Source organism: Epinephelus moara, chromosome 5 (genome assembly GCF_006386435.1).
Source record: "Epinephelus moara isolate mb chromosome 5, YSFRI_EMoa_1.0, whole genome shotgun sequence".
Classification (NCBI taxonomy): Eukaryota; Metazoa; Chordata; class Actinopteri; order Perciformes; family Serranidae; genus Epinephelus; species Epinephelus moara.
In genome coordinates, this window is record NC_065510.1 from 21,151,177 (window position 1) to 21,170,340 (window position 19,164).

At 39.5% G+C, this 19,164-nt stretch overlaps 2 protein-coding genes across 2 annotated transcripts in view; one reads left to right on the forward strand and one right to left on the reverse strand.

The window, feature by feature from the left end:
- The window catches only part of LOC126390881 (interleukin-15-like), a 21,024-nt gene extending 8,915 nt beyond the window's left edge, over nt 1-12,109 (forward strand). Inside the window, exons 2-6 of the mRNA XM_050045373.1 lie at nt 1,073-1,155; nt 1,682-1,769; nt 4,603-4,647; nt 8,144-8,275; nt 9,447-12,109. Coding sequence (XP_049901330.1) covers nt 1,073-1,155; nt 1,682-1,769; nt 4,603-4,647; nt 8,144-8,275; nt 9,447-9,560 — 462 coding nt within the window. The 3' untranslated portion in view covers nt 9,561-12,109. The remainder of the gene's footprint in view (nt 1-1,072; nt 1,156-1,681; nt 1,770-4,602; nt 4,648-8,143; nt 8,276-9,446) is intronic.
- A 2,175-nt stretch (nt 12,110-14,284) lies between these two features.
- Nucleotides 14,285-19,164, reverse strand: part of inpp4b (inositol polyphosphate-4-phosphatase type II B) — a 201,758-nt gene continuing 196,878 nt past the window's right edge. The window contains exon 22 of the mRNA XM_050044694.1: nt 14,285-16,727. Within this exon, the coding sequence (XP_049900651.1) occupies nt 16,595-16,727 (133 nt within the window). The 3' untranslated portion in view covers nt 14,285-16,594. The remainder of the gene's footprint in view (nt 16,728-19,164) is intronic.

The window sequence follows — 19,164 nt, forward strand, 5'->3', positions numbered from 1 at the left end:
ACACACAAAACAACCACATAGAAAACAACCACAAAGAGACATAAAACCACAGAGAGACATAAAACAACCACAGAGAGACACAAAACAACCACAGAGAGATTCAAAACAACCACAGAGAGACATAAAACCACAAACCAACAGAGAGATGCAAAAGAAGATGAAAGATGATCCCAAAGGGATGGAAAATGACCACATCAAATTTCAAAATGTATGTAGAGATGAATTCACAGTCCAGGGACTGATTTGTGTGATAAAGAGGAAAATCTTGTAGCCTGAAGACTTAATACTCAAATCATGACAGGGAAGAAAAGCCTTCTGCAGTGTGTGATTGATGAGCTGCTGCGGAAGCCAAGATAATATCAGCGGCATTAATTATTTCACAATACTAATACTTGTGGGCAAAGTCAGTTCATTTCAGCTCCACTGGATTTACTGAACAAACTAATACTGAAATAGGTTTAGAGGTTACAGCAGATGGTTAATTTAAAACAAGCCAAATTCATGAATTAATGTAGTAAAAATGAGGAGTGGGAATCACCAGAGGCACAAAGATACGATCACATCACAATACTTAAGTCATGATACAATGTTATTGCGATTTCAAACATGCTGAATATTGCAATAATATATATTGCGATATGTTGCAATTTATCACCTTTTTTAATCTACTAATTTTAGAAAAGTTTGTCAACATCTGTATTTTCTTACACACACCCACAGGACACACACACAAAAACATACAAAACAAAACAGAGGGAACTTGACATCCAGGAACACAGGAACATCTGTATTTTCTAATAAGATAAAGTTTTCAGTCTGTTCTTCTAACTTCAGTCATTTTCTTTGCAACACAGTGTATATTACTGGGCTGAAAAAGCAATCGCACGATGCTGTGTTAATTTTTCCCCAACACCTAGTAAAAATATTTTGTTGTCTCGGGTCTTATTGCTGCATGTTTGACCTTTTACAAACATATGTTGTTGGTTTTTATCATATTAATGAACAGTTTCACTCAAGCTTGACAGGGTAACCTGAAGGATGACACACTAACATTTCCATGTCTTATTTCTAGAAAGGCGTCCAGTTCCTGCTGACCTGTAACCAGTGCCGAGAGAGCCACAAAACTCAGGTCTGGCTTTGTTTCTTAGTTCTGAGGTAGGCATACAGTGTGTGACTCATTTTTCCATAATTGAAATATTGGTTATCATACTTAAAAATGACAGAGGAAATGTTTCTGTAATAAACAGTTAAGCTTGAAAAACACACAGACAAAAAAAATACACAAGCTATGTGAGATACTCTACATTACTCATGAAAGAAAATTGTTCAGAAGAATTCATGAGATAAGTCTCATCCCAAAAAAACATCCTGATTAACTTGATATTACTCATCCATACAGAAGGGACTCATTTATTATCTACACATCACTGGCTCACTTGCTTTTATGTAACTGCGTAATCACCACCAGCACAATGGCAACACGCTGACAAACAAACTGACAGCTGAGTCTGCAAGATACAACTTGTAGCTCAGTAAGCAGCATAAGTAACAGTGGGTCAGTGTACAGTAATTTTTTTAACATCTGTCTACTTTTACAGCCGGTGCTGCGAGGACCCAAAACATCAGATATCTGCATAGTTACTATGTTTTTTTTAATCAATGTCTCCTCGTTCTCTTAAAGCTTCTTGAGTACATCTGTGTGTGCTGCCTACGTGCACAGTACACCACAGGTTCAGAAATGCTTGGAGAGGCTGACACCCTCCATTGAGGTGAGAGAAGGTATCAAATAAAATAACATTTTGGTTATGTTTATCTTTTACTACCTATGATATAAGGATTTGTTTTATATCAGATGAAGAAACCATCGTATTTTTATGGTCTCTGATACTTAAGCCCTGTTTCCACCAAGCAGTTCGGGACGCTTTTTTTCTGTTTCCACTGTGAAAAGTTGTGGATGGTACTAGGGCTGTGCGATTGCCTCTAAATTTCATGGTTACGTCCTTGGCACGTGGGGGTTACGTCCTTGGCACGTGTCTTACGTCAATCACTACCACGTTATTTTAATATTTTGCATCACATGCAAAATTGAGCGTTTCCGGCTTGTCAGCGCAGCGGTGTCGGTACCGCTGCGCTGACAAGCCGGAGACATGTTGTTCCTCCTCACTTCAAGTCGCTGTCATTAACTTTTAACCTGCAAATTTATGAAAGCCCTTGTGAACATTTCAATAGTTACACATTAAAACAATATTTATTTGCAATTACTCTATTGAACGACCCCGAAGCATGAGCAAACGTGCTGTGTCACTTTGGATCAAAGAGATGCGCCCTGTCACTGTCAGCGCAGGGCTGACAGGGCACCCTCCGCTGAGAAGAGAGAAAGGAGAGGAGAGGAGATGGATTGTAGGTCTGTTTGTAAACGGGGCTTCTCTGACAGTCATGTATTTCCCCAAAAAACATCTCTTAATGCACGGTAGAGCGCCGTTTTTTTTTTTTTCCTTTCTTTTTTCAAAATCGCCTTGATATCCAGCTAATTGCCTGGCAACCCTCCAATTGCCAATATACGATTTGATAGCTGATCGTCCCAGGCCTAGATGGTACCAAAGGAACCGTTCCATATCGTCACCATTTTTGGTCACCCCTCTGTTGGGGTACCTAGCACACAGATCTGGTACTAAAAGGTGGAACTGTGAACACTGTGTGTCTGTTGTTTGGTCAATAGTGGACGATCACTCTACTGTCATTACTGCTGCTCAGGGCCGAGTCTTGGCAGGTTTTGAAGCTCACTGTTCATACCGAGGAGAGTTTTATTAGTTAAGTGTAACTAAGGATGTTTTGCTGCCTCTTGCAGCAGCTGTAGTCGGAAAGAAAATAACTTAATTCACTGGGCCAACTGCCAGCGACTTTTAAGGTGGAACGTTAACTTGTAATGTTACTCAATGTATGAGATGATGACGAGAAGCCATCAGCACACCTTAAATTTCAACTGCATATTTTCTAATCCTTACTCTGAGAAAAAAAAGCGTTGCGGAGCGTTGTTCTTGTGGGCACAGGCAACATTAAACCCCTGAGCTTGCCTGAGAAGGACTAAACGCACAAACCCGTTATTTTTAAAGGAGCTATATGTAAGACATCTAAAGCAAATAGTCGTAAAATCCTCCTAATATGTCACAGAGACTAAGGAATAATCTTAATATAACATACTGATCTCACTGACAACAATAGTACAGCCAGAATATTCGCATTTAAAAAAAAAATTTACGGTCCGCAAATCATGTTTATGTTTTGAATTTGTGTTTTGGCCTGTTGCGCCACCCACCGCCGTCTACCAGTCACGCAGTCAGCAGAGTCTCAGCAGCAGTTACAGTTACGACTGAGCTACAATGGCTGACGGTGCAACTAAACCCAAACGACCTCGTTATGATTCCCAAAAACGCCAAGACAAAACTCGAGGCAAAGCGAGGGTCTATATAGGAGATGTTTTTGAACGGTGGAGACGGTTGAAAGTGGAGAAGAATTTGAAATCGGATGTCGAAGTGGCTACTCTTCTCCTTGACAGGTAAGCTTTAGCCAAAGTTGGCCAACTAGCATCATCTAGACGGGGATGGACATTTCGAATACTTTCAACTGTTATTCATTTTCGATCATACATTGTAGCCCATGTGCAGGTGGGTCATCGACCCGACTGATTTTTTTGAGAAACAAACGTTAGCAGCACGGCAAGCAGCATTAGCAGTGTCCTGGTACATAGCATTAGCAGCCGGCTCCTCCTCCGCTCCTGGCAGCAGCGTTAGCAGCAGAGAAGCCGGACTTGCTCGAACGGTCCGCTGGAAAACCAAAGATCAAGGACACGGCGACGCGGCCCTGCCACGGCAGCCGCCCGTGGGCAAACAAATCACCCCCAATTTCCACCAGATGCGTGTTGGTTGCGTCTGCGCTCCGGCACGGCAGCAGAGCCGATAGGATTTAGTTCTAGTCAATGTGTGTGTTTCCACTGGCTGCGGCTGTGCTGCGTTCCGGCTCCGTCTCTGCTGCGGCACTCCGGAGCCCTCCGCAACAGATACGCAGGACTTCTATTTTTGCCGGACGCCGGAGCACAACGCAGCAATTCAGCACAGAGCAGCAACCTCGAATCTGTAGGGGAGGGGGGGGCGGACACGACTTGCGGCAGTATTTTGAATTTGAGTGCAGTAACCGTTTTGGCCACATTGTTACATACAGCGCCTTTAAATATCCCATGGAGAGAGACTCTCACTGCAGCCTGTTTTATTTTGTTCTGAAAATGTCGGCGTGCAATTTTGTTCTGTGGATGATAAACGAGGAAATACAGTGAGTGCTGGGCAGAGCAGTGAGTGACAACAACCCTGCCTACATTTAAGAGTACTGTTTGTGGTGGAAACGCTAAGCGGACCAAGGGTCTAGGTACCATGTCTGTAGGGTTACTTTTGGTTCCAAAGGTACCATACCGAAAGTATTTGGTGGAAACAGGGCTTTTGTTGACACTTTCTTGTCTTGTATCCTTTTTACACGTGTAGTGGATAGTTTTTGTTTAATATTTGTAAGCATCTATGTAATTTTGTTATTTTTTTTCCTACTCCTTTTCAGAAATCTGACGCTATGCTGTATGCTCCGTCAGCTAATGACGTTGAAGTAAGTTGTAAAGGTACATGTTAACATTTCAGTTTTGATTATAGTCAGGAAGCTATGAAAAGATCATAAGTATACCATTTTATGGTGCATAAAATACTAAGCTATCAAAGTAATAGTTCAGTCAGACAACTCACGTTTAAATATTTATTTCAACAGCAGAACATAGTTAGAGTTTGGCGTCTAGACGCCGGCCTCATCACTTCCCGCAGATATGTTTACATGAGATATTGGGAAGTGATGATCAAACCTTTTCCCCCCTAGCCGGAGCCTGCATATGGATGCTGGGGTGGAGGTGTGGCTGAAAGAGCGAGCGGCAGAACTGATACAGGGCAGCAGCAGCAGCACAGACAATGCAAAGGGAGAGCTGGGAAGATGCAGCTATTTGCAGCTTAAATAGACCGCCAAATTTGGAGGGTGTGTTTGTAGATGACATATGGGGAGTGACGTATGACGTGTGAGTATGAATCAGTGCAGCTCGAGTTGACTGCCTGAACTAGCTCGCAGGCGTCGCTTCATTTACTGGCAGATTCATACACATTACAGTATGTTTGTTTCTGAGGTGGATGGTATTTCAGGAGTCTCTTGCTCGAAAAGTTACAAAACGACTCATTGTGGCTTACAAGTATGTCCGTACACATGAAATAAATGTATAGCTAAGTGGTCACCATGTTTCAATAATTTGTAACTGTTGACTAGTTCGCCTCGCTGCTATACACAGGTACCATACAGTGAGTTCGCATTAGCTAGCTAACTGTTTGCCTATAGTCAGTGTTGTATACTGTAAATTAATTGTTTTTTTTTAATAGGCTAATTTATCTTTACTAATGAAATGTTGGATTCACATTAATATGTATTTTCGGACATGTTTACATTTTTGAAACAAAACAAAACATAACTAAAAACCCTTTAATGAAAACTTCATTAAAATACCAAACAATAATTTGACCCGCAGTAACTCTGAGGACCCCCTGTCGAAGTCCCAAGACATAAAGGAGGAGGTTTGCGATGTACCATATACTGTTTTTCTTATTGTCCACAAACCCTATGAAAACAACCAAAACCAATAAAAAAATTGATGCTATTGACGCAGTATTGTCTGTGTAGTGACTTTCTTAGCCACGTTGGTGGAATGACTCTGTGGATGTGGGTTGGTCCACCTCTTTGGTTCTGACTGAATTTCAACACTAATGGATCAATTGCCATAAAATTTCATAAAGACATTTATGGTCCAGAGAGGATGACTGGTAATGACCAGTGTTGCCAACTCTTTTCCAATGAGAGCCGTGGACTGAGATTACTTTGAGCAGCGTATGATATATTTTTCTTTTTCCGTTATGGTCTGAATTCGTCACTTAATAATGATAACGATAATAATAATACTACATTATATTTACAGAGCACTTTTTATGGTACTCAAAGACACTTTACATTAGTTAAAACCAATCATAAAATAGAGTACAGTAAAATACAAACAACATCATTCACACAGTAAAAGCCATTTTGAATAAATGAGTTTTGATGTGTGATTTGAACCGGGAGAGGTCGGCGCAGTCTCAAATGTGTTGGGGGAGAGAGTTCCAGAGGTAGGGAGCGGCTATGGAGAACACTGTCACCCCAGGTCTGGTGCTTGGTCCTGAGTGGTGGAGTCAGGAGGTTAGCATCAGAGGAGCCGAGGCTGCGGGAAGGAGTGTGGCGGTGGAGCAGGTCGATGAGGTAGGAGGGGGCCTGGTTATGGAGGGCTTTATGAGTGAGGAGAAGGACTTTGAATTGGATGCGTCGTGGGACAGGGAGCCAGTGGAGGTTCTGAGGGACAGGGGTGATGTGATCGTGGGAGCAGGAATGGGTGAGCAGACGGGCAGCAGAGTTCTGGATGTATTGGAGTTTATTTAGGACTTTGGATGGTGAACCATAAAGAACGCTGTTACAGTAGTCACTTCTGGATTCTGGACAGTAGTCTTGACTGGTGATGGTACTTAATTTTTTTGGTAGTGACTTTTTGGAATAAAGTTGCAAAGAGAGTCTGAGAAGTTGCTAAATCTAGTGAGAAAGTTGCCAAACACTGGTAAAACTTGGGTGATGTTCTGACCTTTGCTCTAGAGCCACCGTAAGGTTGACAATGTCAATTGTAATTTGTAATAAGTTGTGGGTCCCCTGACTTAACATATTACACCATCAATTTGTGCCATACTTTGGTTTATTACTAAATACCTGCAAATCTAATGACATTCCGATCAGCTCATCACAGCTGTACTTTGTGTTTAGCGCTAATTAGCAAATGTTAGCATGCTAACATGAGCATGGTAAACATTATACTTGCTAAAGATCAGCATGGTCACATTGTAACTGTGACCATGTTAGCATGCTGATGTCAGCATTTGTGGTTAGCACCACTGTGACTAAGTACATCCTCACAGTGCTGCTGTCATTACAGCTGACTTTTAGTTTTGTTTAAAAATGAAACCATCCTGTATTTGTGACCATTTTGAAACTTTGCATCTGCAGTAGCAGTAATGGGCTAAGCACCACAGACAAAGCAGTCAGACAGTACTGACAGGTGAGGTCTGACTGAGGCAATTTTTGTTTTCGTCTTTTCATGGGATTTGTTGATGATAATAAAGCCTATAATTCGCCTCATAGGGCGACAAAACTGTGGCCACCCGAGGGTGGGGGAATTTTTGTGGACTGACTGACTGAGCAAATTATAGAGCAAGAGGTAAAAATAAAAGATAAGATAAGATAAGATAAGATAAGATACACCTTTATTGATCCCATAATTGAGAAATTCCAGTGTTACAGCAGTCAAGGGGAAAGAGTCAGATTAAAGATTTCAAATTTAAACTTAAAAACTTAAAACTTAAAAAACTAGGCATGCAAAATAAGTACAAAAATACAAGAAACGGTGATAAATAACAATAATAGTAATAATAATAATCAGAAGTGGATAATAATGAGCAGCAGTGAATGAAAATGAGCAGTGGATAAAGGGAGCACATCTAGTGCAAGTGATTGTATGTGCAAAACAGCAGACAGCTGTGGTGTCCATAAAGTGTCCATAGTGTCAATAAAGTTTCCATGGTGCAGTTTACTGTGAGCAGTGCTGGTTATGTAGCCTGACAGCAGCAGGCAGGAAGGACCTGCGATGGTGTTCCTTCACACACTTTGGGTGAATCAGTCTATCGCTGAAGGAGCTCTCCAGAGCTCCAGAGCTCCAGAGACCAAAACAAAACAAAACCATAGAATAATGCCAACCTCATCCGTTAAGACTGAAAATTGAAACGCCACATTGACATAAGCTTACACAGGAGAGCAGTAGTATTTTTATAAAGAACCTGCTTAAACCAGAATTCATTACATCTTGTTGAACTTTGTTGAAGTTGCACAAAAGCCTGACACAAAAAACACAAACACATTAAGTCCTGTTTCTAACTGTTAATGTAATACACATCTGTAACTGTATTTGTGCTTACTGAGGCATGTCACTCTCTCTCTGTCCTAGGAGAAATGTAAAATCATGTCGCTCAGATGTTACATGTTGGAGTTGATGATGGTCATCAATGAAGAAGAAGTTATGCGTGACGTAAACTGCATATTTGATTTCAACGACACACTGGGTCAAACAGCCAAACCTGTAAGTCCTGTGAATGAAATACTCCTGAATGAGTGTCTGTACTATTAAACTACCTGCTCACATAACCACAGATGAACCCGGTATCGTAACACTTTAATTAGTAGCCCGTGCCATTATTTGATTAACACTACAGCTGAAAAATAGCCTTTTGGCTAATTCTAGCTTTTTTATACCATGTGTATTTATTAATTTGCACTGTCCTTTCTTAAATAAACTAAACTAAAAAAAGAAAAACTACAAATAAAATGAACGATTGAATTGTAGACAATCTAACTGATGTGTAGCATATTGACCAAAGTTTAACAATAATATCTCTACGTGCGATCTAAACAACTGTCTAATGTTAGCTCAAGTGGGTCAACAACCAACAATCTGGTCTTATACATCCAAAGAACTTCTATAAAAAATGACCTGCTTGGCAACCAGACTGGGCGTCTGATGGAGACAGGTCTTTATTTGTCAAAATGTGTAGCCACATCGGGCTAGTAAAAGGGACTGGGCGTTTTATTGAAATTCTGCCGTAAACATCAGTCATCACTGGTGTGTAAAAACTGGATGCATGATGTTTTCAGGTTGTCCATCTGTCCGTCTGTCGCAATCTCTCAAGAACATCTTGAGGGAATTTCTTCAAATTTGGCAAAAACGTCTTCTTGGACTGAACGATGAACTGATTAGAATGTAGTGGTCAAAGGTCAAGGTCGCTCTGACCCCACCCATCTCATTCTCGTGAATGCAATACCTCAAGAACACCTTGGGGGATTTTTTTTCCAAATTTGGCAGAAACGTCAACGATTAACTGAATAGACTCTGGTGATAAAAAGTCAAGGTCACGGTGACCCCGTCTGTCTCATTCTTGTGAACGTGATATCTCACAAAGGCCTTGAAGAAATTTTCTCTAATTTGGCACAAACATCCAACATGGGCATGGATGTAAACTGTGGGTGCAATTTGACTGGTTCACAGAGACATACTACCGCAAGGAGATAATTTCAGTTTTCTTCAGCAAATTAGGCTCTTTACAGCTGATACATTAATTTCTTTCTCACCAGTGAAACATATGACATTATACAAAGCTTCTGTGCCATATTAGCTTTTATTTATTTATTTTTTCCCAAAATTTATTTTATTAATGTTTAAAAATGTGTTTTATTGTGTCTCTTTTAAATTTTAGGTTGGCTGCCTACCATGTGAAGCATACTCCCTTAAAAATATTACAGTATTCCTGGACAGACTAAATAACCTTTTGGAAGAAATGACCACACGGTTGAATACTCGAAAAACGTAACATGATGTATATACTGTAAGCTACAAATGTGTATTTGTATATATCTGTAAAGTACTGTGGCTCTTTTTATTTTTGTCAGTATTACACTGTAACTATGTCGACATGCGACACTCCATGCCGTCCTGTATTTTATAACAGTTTAAATCTATAGGATGACAGCACTGCATCTCTGGCCGTTGACTGTTTTTATCTGTACAGAATCTCTGTGACTGTGCATCATAATCTGCCTTCCTGTTGTACAGTTTTGAGAGAAGTATCAGGACGCAGCTTGTACTGTATATACAGAATGTATTATATTATTAACCCTATGGGCCCGAATGACGCAAAGTGCGTCCAAATTCACGCCAGTTCTTCTCTATGGATTTTCTCCGCTACCATGTGTCATAGCGAGAAGCTTGTCGGTAGTCCAATGTTTTCACAAGGAAAAACAATGATAAAGTTACACTAAAATGATGTATAACAAAGCTTTCATACAGCTTTGCACACACATTACTCTTGGATGGATTACTGGCGAACACATCATTGTGCCGTCATCCCATCACGCTATAAATACAGATCAATTGTCTACAAAATAAAAACCTGACAAATTTCTTTACAATCCATTATACAGATCTTGTTATCAGTCACTTCAAATAGTGAGGAATAATATTATTACTATTTTTCTGTTATCTTAGTTGTAAATATTGCATGTCTCTTTCAAATAAAACACATTTTTGACTTGTGGAATTTCTTGCAATAATGAAAAAATACTGGCAATCATGTCCGCCTGGCATAAACCACGTTTGTCACAGAATGACATCATGGTTCTTATATTGCCAGATTTCAGAGAGTCTCCCCTCTTCATATATGGCAGAGTATGTCTACTTCCAACTTGCTATGGTGAGATACATGTAAAAATGTAAGAATTTTTTTTTCATTGATATAAAATTTAATATAAAATACAGGCACATAGAAGGACATGTAATGATGGCAAATCTGGATAGCCCAGATTGTCCTGAAAAAAACAAAAAAAACAACCCAAGATATAGCATGTGTATGTAGCCTTTATAATGACTGTGATATGAGCTTAAAAGTAAAGGCAGTAAAAATGCCCCCAAAAAACGCCTAGGGCCCATAGGGTTAAGCTCACTGCTAAACACTACTGAATGTAACACCTATTATACAGTATATTCCTTATGGACTCCAGTATATCCAAAACAGTTCCTCACTTAAGTAAATAATATAACTATGTCTTTCATTGTATTTCTTTTATATATTAAGTGTTTGTTAAAGCTGCCCTTTAAGGTTTGTTCGTAGGCATTCATACTGAAAACAGCCCTGCATTAAAAAAATGTGTGCAGCTCTGCTGGTGCGGGTGTGTTGTGTCAGATACCGATGAGACATGAAATATGATCCAAAGAGGCCCGTATGAGTAATAGATCTGAGTTTGAAGGCTTATCAGATACCTAAACGCATGGGATTTTACAACTCTTGAAGGTTATCATGGTGACAATAATTGTATCTTTCATCCAGCAGTCATGAGGTAGAAATATCAGGTTCATGTTTCAAAAATAGTCCTCCAAGAATGTGTGCTTGGATGTATTTATTGGCCAACGCAGCATCATGTGAGATGATTGGGCGACCCTGTGCTTTTTTTAACCAATCGTCGAAAAAATGTTGGCATTGTATGTTTGTGCTAGCCACAGATATGTTACATTTGCACGTTATTATGTACCAGATACCTTGAAACTTTATATTTTAACAACACTGTGGTTGCGTTTTGGTTTAAAATATCTGGTTTTGGTTGCACAATGTCTCAGTAAAACAACGACCACTTTTCGTGGCACTATCCACGATGGAAAAACAGTGACGGGTTTGTTGGGTCTTAAACTGTGATCTGCAGCTGGACAGGCTTCTTGCCTAGGTCCCATGGCATCCACCATCCCTTCTGATGACAAAGTCAGCTCATAAACTATGCCACATCAGAAATATGACCTGCATGAAATGTGCAAATGTGATGTATTCTTGATTTTCAGAAACGCACAATGCCAATATTTCCTTTATCAACTGGGCTAGTTATTTTAGAGAAGCCAAAACGTTGACAGACTGACCTCATTCAAAAGAATAAGGAAGCATTGCAAGGCTGAAATTGGTCTGAATGCAGCCACACTCACCAAAGTGCATTGTGTATCCTTTATCCGTTAAGCAAACATGCTGAGCACATTCCTTTCCGTATAAAACACTTTTTAAAAAAAAAAAAATGTTACATTCATGTTTGTTTGCTAGCAGTCTTCCTCTTCACTGCCTTTTGAACTTGTCTAACAGAAATGTTAAACACACGACCCTTATGTTCCCACAAATATGTGCGTCCTCATGCCTGATATAAACAAAATGGTGAGCCGCTTGTACAAGTGAATTGCTCCATAGTGCTACTCAAGGTCAAAGGGCACCTTTAAGTGGGTATAAAAAGCTGTGAAATTTATGATGATCCTGTGCTCTTCACTGGTGTCATTATATGATGCTCTGTTTGGAATTTGACACTCGAGAAATGAAATAAAAGTACAACAAAACCACTTTTGAAATTACCTTGGAGGAAGTCCAGGTCTGTGATGAAGCTAAGATATCAGAGATCTGCACAAAATGAAAGCAGCATGCTATTATTACCTGCATGTACAGATTAATTTTCAGAAAGGACAAAGGATATTTTAACTTCTTGTAGCATGAAAAGTGTATTTATTAATAGCAATGGTTCTGCTTCATAACTATTTTTATATTCCTCTGTTTGTGTATTCATCAAAGAGCTCCTGTAAACAGACCACGTCAGAGGCCTTTCCAAATAAAATCCAACAGTGATGAATATGAGTCATTGGATAACACTGATAATGACATCAGATTGAAACTGAGCTTGGCAACAGTGAACCCATAATGGGAAATCAGCTCTTTATTCTAAAGTTCTACTGTCAGACAGAAACCTGACAGGTTCAGACACAGTATCAGGTTTCAGTTTGGGTTTAGGCTGATTTTTTGGGTATGTCTTTGGGCTTGGATTGGTTGGGTTCAGGTTTGGTTATTTAAAAACATTTCTCTTCTCTCCCTCTGACTGTGCCAACTGTTTACTACTATTGCCCAGTGGGAAAGAAGAGACAGAGCGTGGCCAATGAATTGTATTAACCTGCTGAACACAACAGTAATTGATGAAATAAATAAAAATGTGGCCTCTAGTTGGGTCAGGCCCAGGTCCAAAGTTCAGCAGCTGTTAAAACTGGTAAAATTATTAATTCACATGCTCTCAATTTAAGAGATTTTTGTGAACTATAAAACTGAATGTATAAGTAAAAAAGTAAGCTGCTTCCAGACTGTGCACAGAAGGTGTTCAAAATTAGAGTCAGTAGGGCTAGAGCCTATCCCAGCTGACATCGGGCAAGAGGCGGGGTACAAACTGGACAGGTCACCAGAATATCGCAGGGCTCACACATAGAGACAGACAACCATTCACACTCACATTCACACCTACGGACAATTTACACTCACATTCACACTCACATTCACACCTACGGACAATTTAGACTCACCAATTAACCTGCATGTCTTTGGACTGTGGGAGGAAGCTGGAGTACCCGGAGCAAACCCATGCTGGCACGGGGAGAACATGCAAACTCTACACCGAAGGGCTCTCCCACCATGGGTTCAAGCCAGGCAGCCTCTTGCTGTGAGACAGCAATGTTAACCACTGCACGACCGTGCCGCCTGATAGAAACAGGTACAAAACAATTAATGTAAAAAGGGTAGGTGCAGTACGTTGAGGCTTCAGCCAACACCTTTTCGGTCAGCATTGGTTTGTAACTGCTTCAAAAGTAATGATTACTTATTGTTATTATTATTTTTCTCTCGTGTATTTGAGTTGTACAGGTTGGAAAATGACTAAAATAAACTTAAACACAGATTAAAACATGATTAAAACAAGACTGAACATCCTGCTCATCATGTTGAGAGTACGCTAACTGTAATGTGATCCGATAATCTGTAAAACAAGCATCAAATCTAAACGGCCTCTGCAGCATAATCCACCTGTCTTTTGTCGGAGTATGTTCAGTGTTTACCAAACATTCCTGGCTCTTTTCCTGCAGCACAGCTAAACACACTTCCTTCTGTGTACCCGCTTCACTTAGCCGTGATGCTCTGCCAGAAGTGAGGGTGATTTACTGGTTGAGGGAGGACTACTTAAACATACTGAGCATACAGATGAGGAGCAGAGGAGAGAGTTATGCTTCAGGTGCAATTTTTGATTTTTTTTTTTAAACATGTACCATGATTTTTTTTCTTTTGCCTTGACCCCGGGGTCACCACTGGAATCTAAAGTTATTTCTGTGAATGAAGGTTGACTGCAGCTGCTGTTGAAGGAGAAAGCAAGTAAAGTATTTGATACTGAAAATACAATTTTTTGGTATCATATTTGGGTAAGTGAAGTGTTTGGTATCTAAGGGTTTTAATTGAACATACATTTTTAAAGGTTTTTCTCATTTTAACCACACACAAAAATGATCTCTTTGAGTACTTAACTTGAATATATCTTGCAAGTTGTTAATGTTTTTAATGCAACATATGGATTATATTATGACTCATTTAACTGTTCAATTAAACACACACCCGTGAAATTAAATGAAAACAGTGTGCAAAACATTACACGTCCATCATTATACAATCACAAATAACAGAGAAATCAAACAGCTCGCACACTGCAGGGCTCCAATGCTCAGTCGAAATTTATTCAGGTGAGTAACGTTTCGAGCGTCAGGCTCTTCATCAGACTTTTGACTTTTGATAATCACAAATATCCACGTCAATTCATTGTTTTATTTAATTTCAAATAGACAATTGTAAATATCCAATGTACAGTATAACACAACAAATACATTTCAAACATGCATTAAAGTCCAAGGCAGCAACCCTTAGAATATAAAATCACTTAAAAATACAAAAATAAATAATTGAATTTGACACATAGCATTTAGAAACGATGGTCCTCATCCTGATCTAACTTCCTCCTGTGCCTCATGTGGTTTCGCTGGCCTGTACCTCGAGATATAAAAATATTATGGAAAAAGCTCAGGTGCAACCATTAACAAAGTGGGATGAGTTAGGAAACAGGTTGAAATACTGGTTTGTTATTACACATGAATGAAAATACATATGCAAAAGTCAAGAAATAAAAAACAGGCCAAGTTTAGACCTGAATATGTGATGCTATACAATTTGCAGATCAGTTGTTTAAGAACTGCGGGAATGGATGAAATCCTGTAGAGCAGTGGTTCCCAACTGGTCCTGCCACAGGGTCCAGATTTCTCCTTAGTCATTAGTTCAAGGTCCACACAGTTTAATATATTCAGCATCATACTTGTGTTTGGCCATGTTGTCGAGCTAGTATGCTGTCTCTGTCACGAAGCTGTGCGTTACTCCTCACTTTACAGCAGGAAACAGCACTTTAAAATCAAAGCTCTGTACCGGAAATTCACTGTACTTAAAAATAAAGTGTGATGTTTGCAAACTTGACATGTTTGCGAGTCACTTGTGTTCAGGATGGACCCAAGACCCACTTCTGGACTGCAACCCACCAGTTGGGAACCACTGCGACTCACCAGTTGGGAACAACTGCTGTAGAGCATGATACAATTTCAGTTCTGAATGTTGCACAGTCGTCATGGAAAACTTGGTACATCCAAACATGGAATGAGGCTATGAACAGTTTGTTTCCAAGTCATTGTGGAGAGCAGTATGTATACCACAAAAATCACTGAGGCATGGATGTTTATTCTTGGCCTTGGGAACAGTATATTCATTAATCTTCTAACCAAACAACCAACCATTCACGCTCACATTCACACCTACGGACAATTTAGAGTTATCAATTAACCTAAAGAAATATTTCACCCAAAAAATGACCATTTGTGTATTAGTTAGTCAGCCGTGTTACCTTGAATTCATTAAGAAAACTTTGTCTTGCATGACTCCACAGAAAACAGTGAACATATTGATTTATTAAATGATTGTGGACCACCTTTAACATCAGCAAAACTATATCAAAACATCAGTTTACAAATTCTCACACAACTTGTGCAGTATAATCCAAGTCTCATTTGTCTAGTCATATGCTCAGTACTTTCCAAACACTTGCACTTTCGCTTAAACCTTAATATTTCAAACTGAACTCTTAGATAAGAAACTTATCTATGCTCTCTTCAAAGCCAGACTCTGATAAGGTTGTTTTTTCAAGCGAACCTGCATGTGTTTGGGAAGTACTGAGCATACAACTGGATAAATGAGACTTGGATTATACTGCACAAGTTGTGTGCGAGTTTGTAAACGGATGTTTTAATATAGTTTTGCTGCTGTTAAACGGGGTCCTCAATCAGTCAGTAAATCAATATGTTCACCGTTTTCTGTCAAGGCATGCACAAAAAGTTATTTCTCAAATTCAGGGTAACACTGCGTGACTTATTAATAAACAAATGGTCATTTTGTGTGTGACGCACTGCTTTAACAAAAACAGTCTCAACTCAAAAGTCCAATAACTGTTTAAAGCTTTTAAGATAATCAGTCAGTGGGTGGAGCTTTCTTATATGTCATCACCTCTGAAACAGTTCAGACCAAGCTGGTATTGGACCTTTAAGTTAATACTACGTATTCTTCAGTCATACAAATGCACTGCTTGAAGTCTTAAAACAGATCATTAACGTACTGTGCAGCCACACACAGATATGACCCACACGCTATGGTGTGACCACAGTTACACTGTTACTGTTTATCACTGCTCAGGTCATGAAAAATAAACAAGGCAACAATGAAAAGTGCATCAATTTTACACATAACATGTTGGCAAATCCAGCTTGGGAACGGAATAACACATAACCACATCATAACATCTAAAGAAAACAGAGCAACCAAAAACTAAACAACCATCAGCAAAATATAAAATCCAGCACTTTTTTGTTTTGGTTACAAACAATAAAACATTTTTACATTTGAAGCTTTTGTTTTACAGTACATGGCTTACGGCCTCAAGAGTCAACTTTGCCGTACGTCCCCTCCGGTGGTCGGTAGCACTTGGGAAAGGCCATCAGCTGCAACATGTTGAAGGCATATTTCCTGGCTCTAATATTCTTTTGAACATTCTCAATGCGACATCCCTCTCTGGTGATCAAATAAAGAGGACGGAGAGGATGGAGGGAGGAAAAGAAAGAAAGAAAGAAAGAAAGAAAGAAAAAAAAGTGAACATGAATGAGTTTTTAAATTATGTTTATAATGACAGACACAAAACACAAAACACAGGATGACTTCCTACTGAATTAAGTATGTAGTTGTTTAATATGCTTCAAACAAAAACAGAATACGTGAATGACACTTAAAGGGATAGTGCACCCAAAAATGAAAATTCAGACATTATCTACTCACCCATTTGCCGAGGGAGGCTCAGGTGAAGTTTTAGAGTCCTCACAACACTTGCGGAGATCCCAGGGGAGAGGGGGTAGCAACACAACTCCACCTAATGGAGGCTTACAGCGCCCCAGAATCAAACGTCCAAAAACACATAATTGAAACCACAAAATATCTCCATACTGCTCGTCTGTAGTGATCCAAGTGTCCTGAAGCCCAGACATAAAAAGTTGTTCATGTGCTTTTGCTGGTCTCGTGTGCACACGTGAGCACGGAGCACAGAGAGGCAGTTAGAGCTACAGGCTACAATGAGGCTAAAAACAGAGTTCAAATGACGTTTTTCCAAACAACTTTTTATGTCTGGGCTTCAGGACACTTGGATCACTACGGATGAGCAGTGTGGAGATACTTTGTGGTTTCAATTATGTGTTTTTGGACGTTTGAATCTGGGGCGCTGTAAGCCTCCATTAGGTGGAGTTGTGTTGCTACCTCCTCTCCCCTTGGATCTCCTGAAGTCTCTAAAACTTCACCTGAGCCTCCATCAGCATATGGGTGAGTAGATAATGGCTGAATTTTCATTTTTGGGTGTACTATCCCTTTAATGTATTTTATGACTGTCTGGCTGGTGTAGTATAAACAAGGAGCTTACAGTTACATCCATGGTAACTGTCTTGTTCCATAACGTATTATGTAACGTCATATGTAGACTAATTTTCTGTATATCCTCCATGAATTATATAATCACATCTCTGTGGCGCTCTCTTAATAAGAAAGCTCCTGCTGCTGCTCACAACTTCTTTCAAACCCCATGTGAATATATTTCACAACTACAGTTTGGTATGGTTCAGGTGTCAAACCATTTTGTTTGATGATACTTTTTTTTTTTTACTGATTGGGCCTTGGGGTGAGACTGTTTTCTCAAATTTTTGGTACAATCTATGGCACAAAGCGACACCTGATAAACTGTGGTGCACAAACTGGCAACCGTACCCACATATTTTGGAAATGCAGTAAGTTAAGTACATTTTGGAGAGATTTTTGAGGCACTTAAGAAAATATTTGACCAAAATCTCACAAAAGATTCAAGGATAGCAGTATTAGGTCTAACACTGCAGGGCAACAGCATTTGACAACAGCAGCACTTAAATGCATCAATTTAAGTGGTTAAACCCTGACCCCTGACATAAAATATGTACTGTAGACTGAGAAGGTATGGGAAATGGAACAGATGGAACAGATAACGTACTCCTTGAGACTCCTAAAAGAAATATTTATTAAAAGACGGGGCCCTGCTATCTCCAGACTAACATAGTGAGGTAACTGAAATCCGCCTACATATCTTACAGTATATATATGTCTTTATCTCCCCCACCTGAGTCTATACAAACATCATGCCCCTGCATACACACACATGCAACTCCCCTCCCCAACCTTCACCTTCTTTATTTTAGCCTTTTTTGTCCAACATTCCCTTTTCCTGACTGTTTTATTTCAAAATGAATACTTCAAGCTACAAAGGTTTATTTTAATTTATTGTTTGCCTGTAAGCCACATAGGCACAGCTGTGAAAAACAGCCTGGGAATTCTTGAAATGACTGTTTGAGTTGCTGGAAGTGAAAAAAAAAAAAAACTAAGTTAAAAAAAGCTACACCCGATGCTGACATATTTCCTCACATTCTAGGTGTGTCTGATTTGCAGCAGAGACCTTTAGCACATATTTGTTGCCAGCTCAGTTCTTCTGAGACGTGCAGTGTTGATGGGTAATGCCCAACAAACTGTTCAACATACAAACTTGAAGAGTATCGTACTGCTTCTACAGTGCCACAGACATTTGCCAACAAATTGCCATATACTGTATAAACAAATTTAAAAATAAAACCTGGACCTGAAACATAGTTAGCTAGCTCCTGAGCCTCAGAATACAGTGGTGTGAAAAAGTGTTTGCCCCCTTCCTGATTTCTTACTTTTTTGCATGTTTTCCACACTTAAATGTTTCAGATCATCAAACAAATTTAAACATTAGTCAAAGATAACACAAGTAAACACAAAATGCAGTTTTTAAATGAAGGGTTTTATTAATGAGGAAGAAAAAAATCCAAAGCTACATGGCCCTGTGTGAAAAAGTGTTTGCCCCCTAAACCTAATAACTGGTTGGGCCACCCTTAGCAGCAACTACTGCAATCAAGCGTTTGCG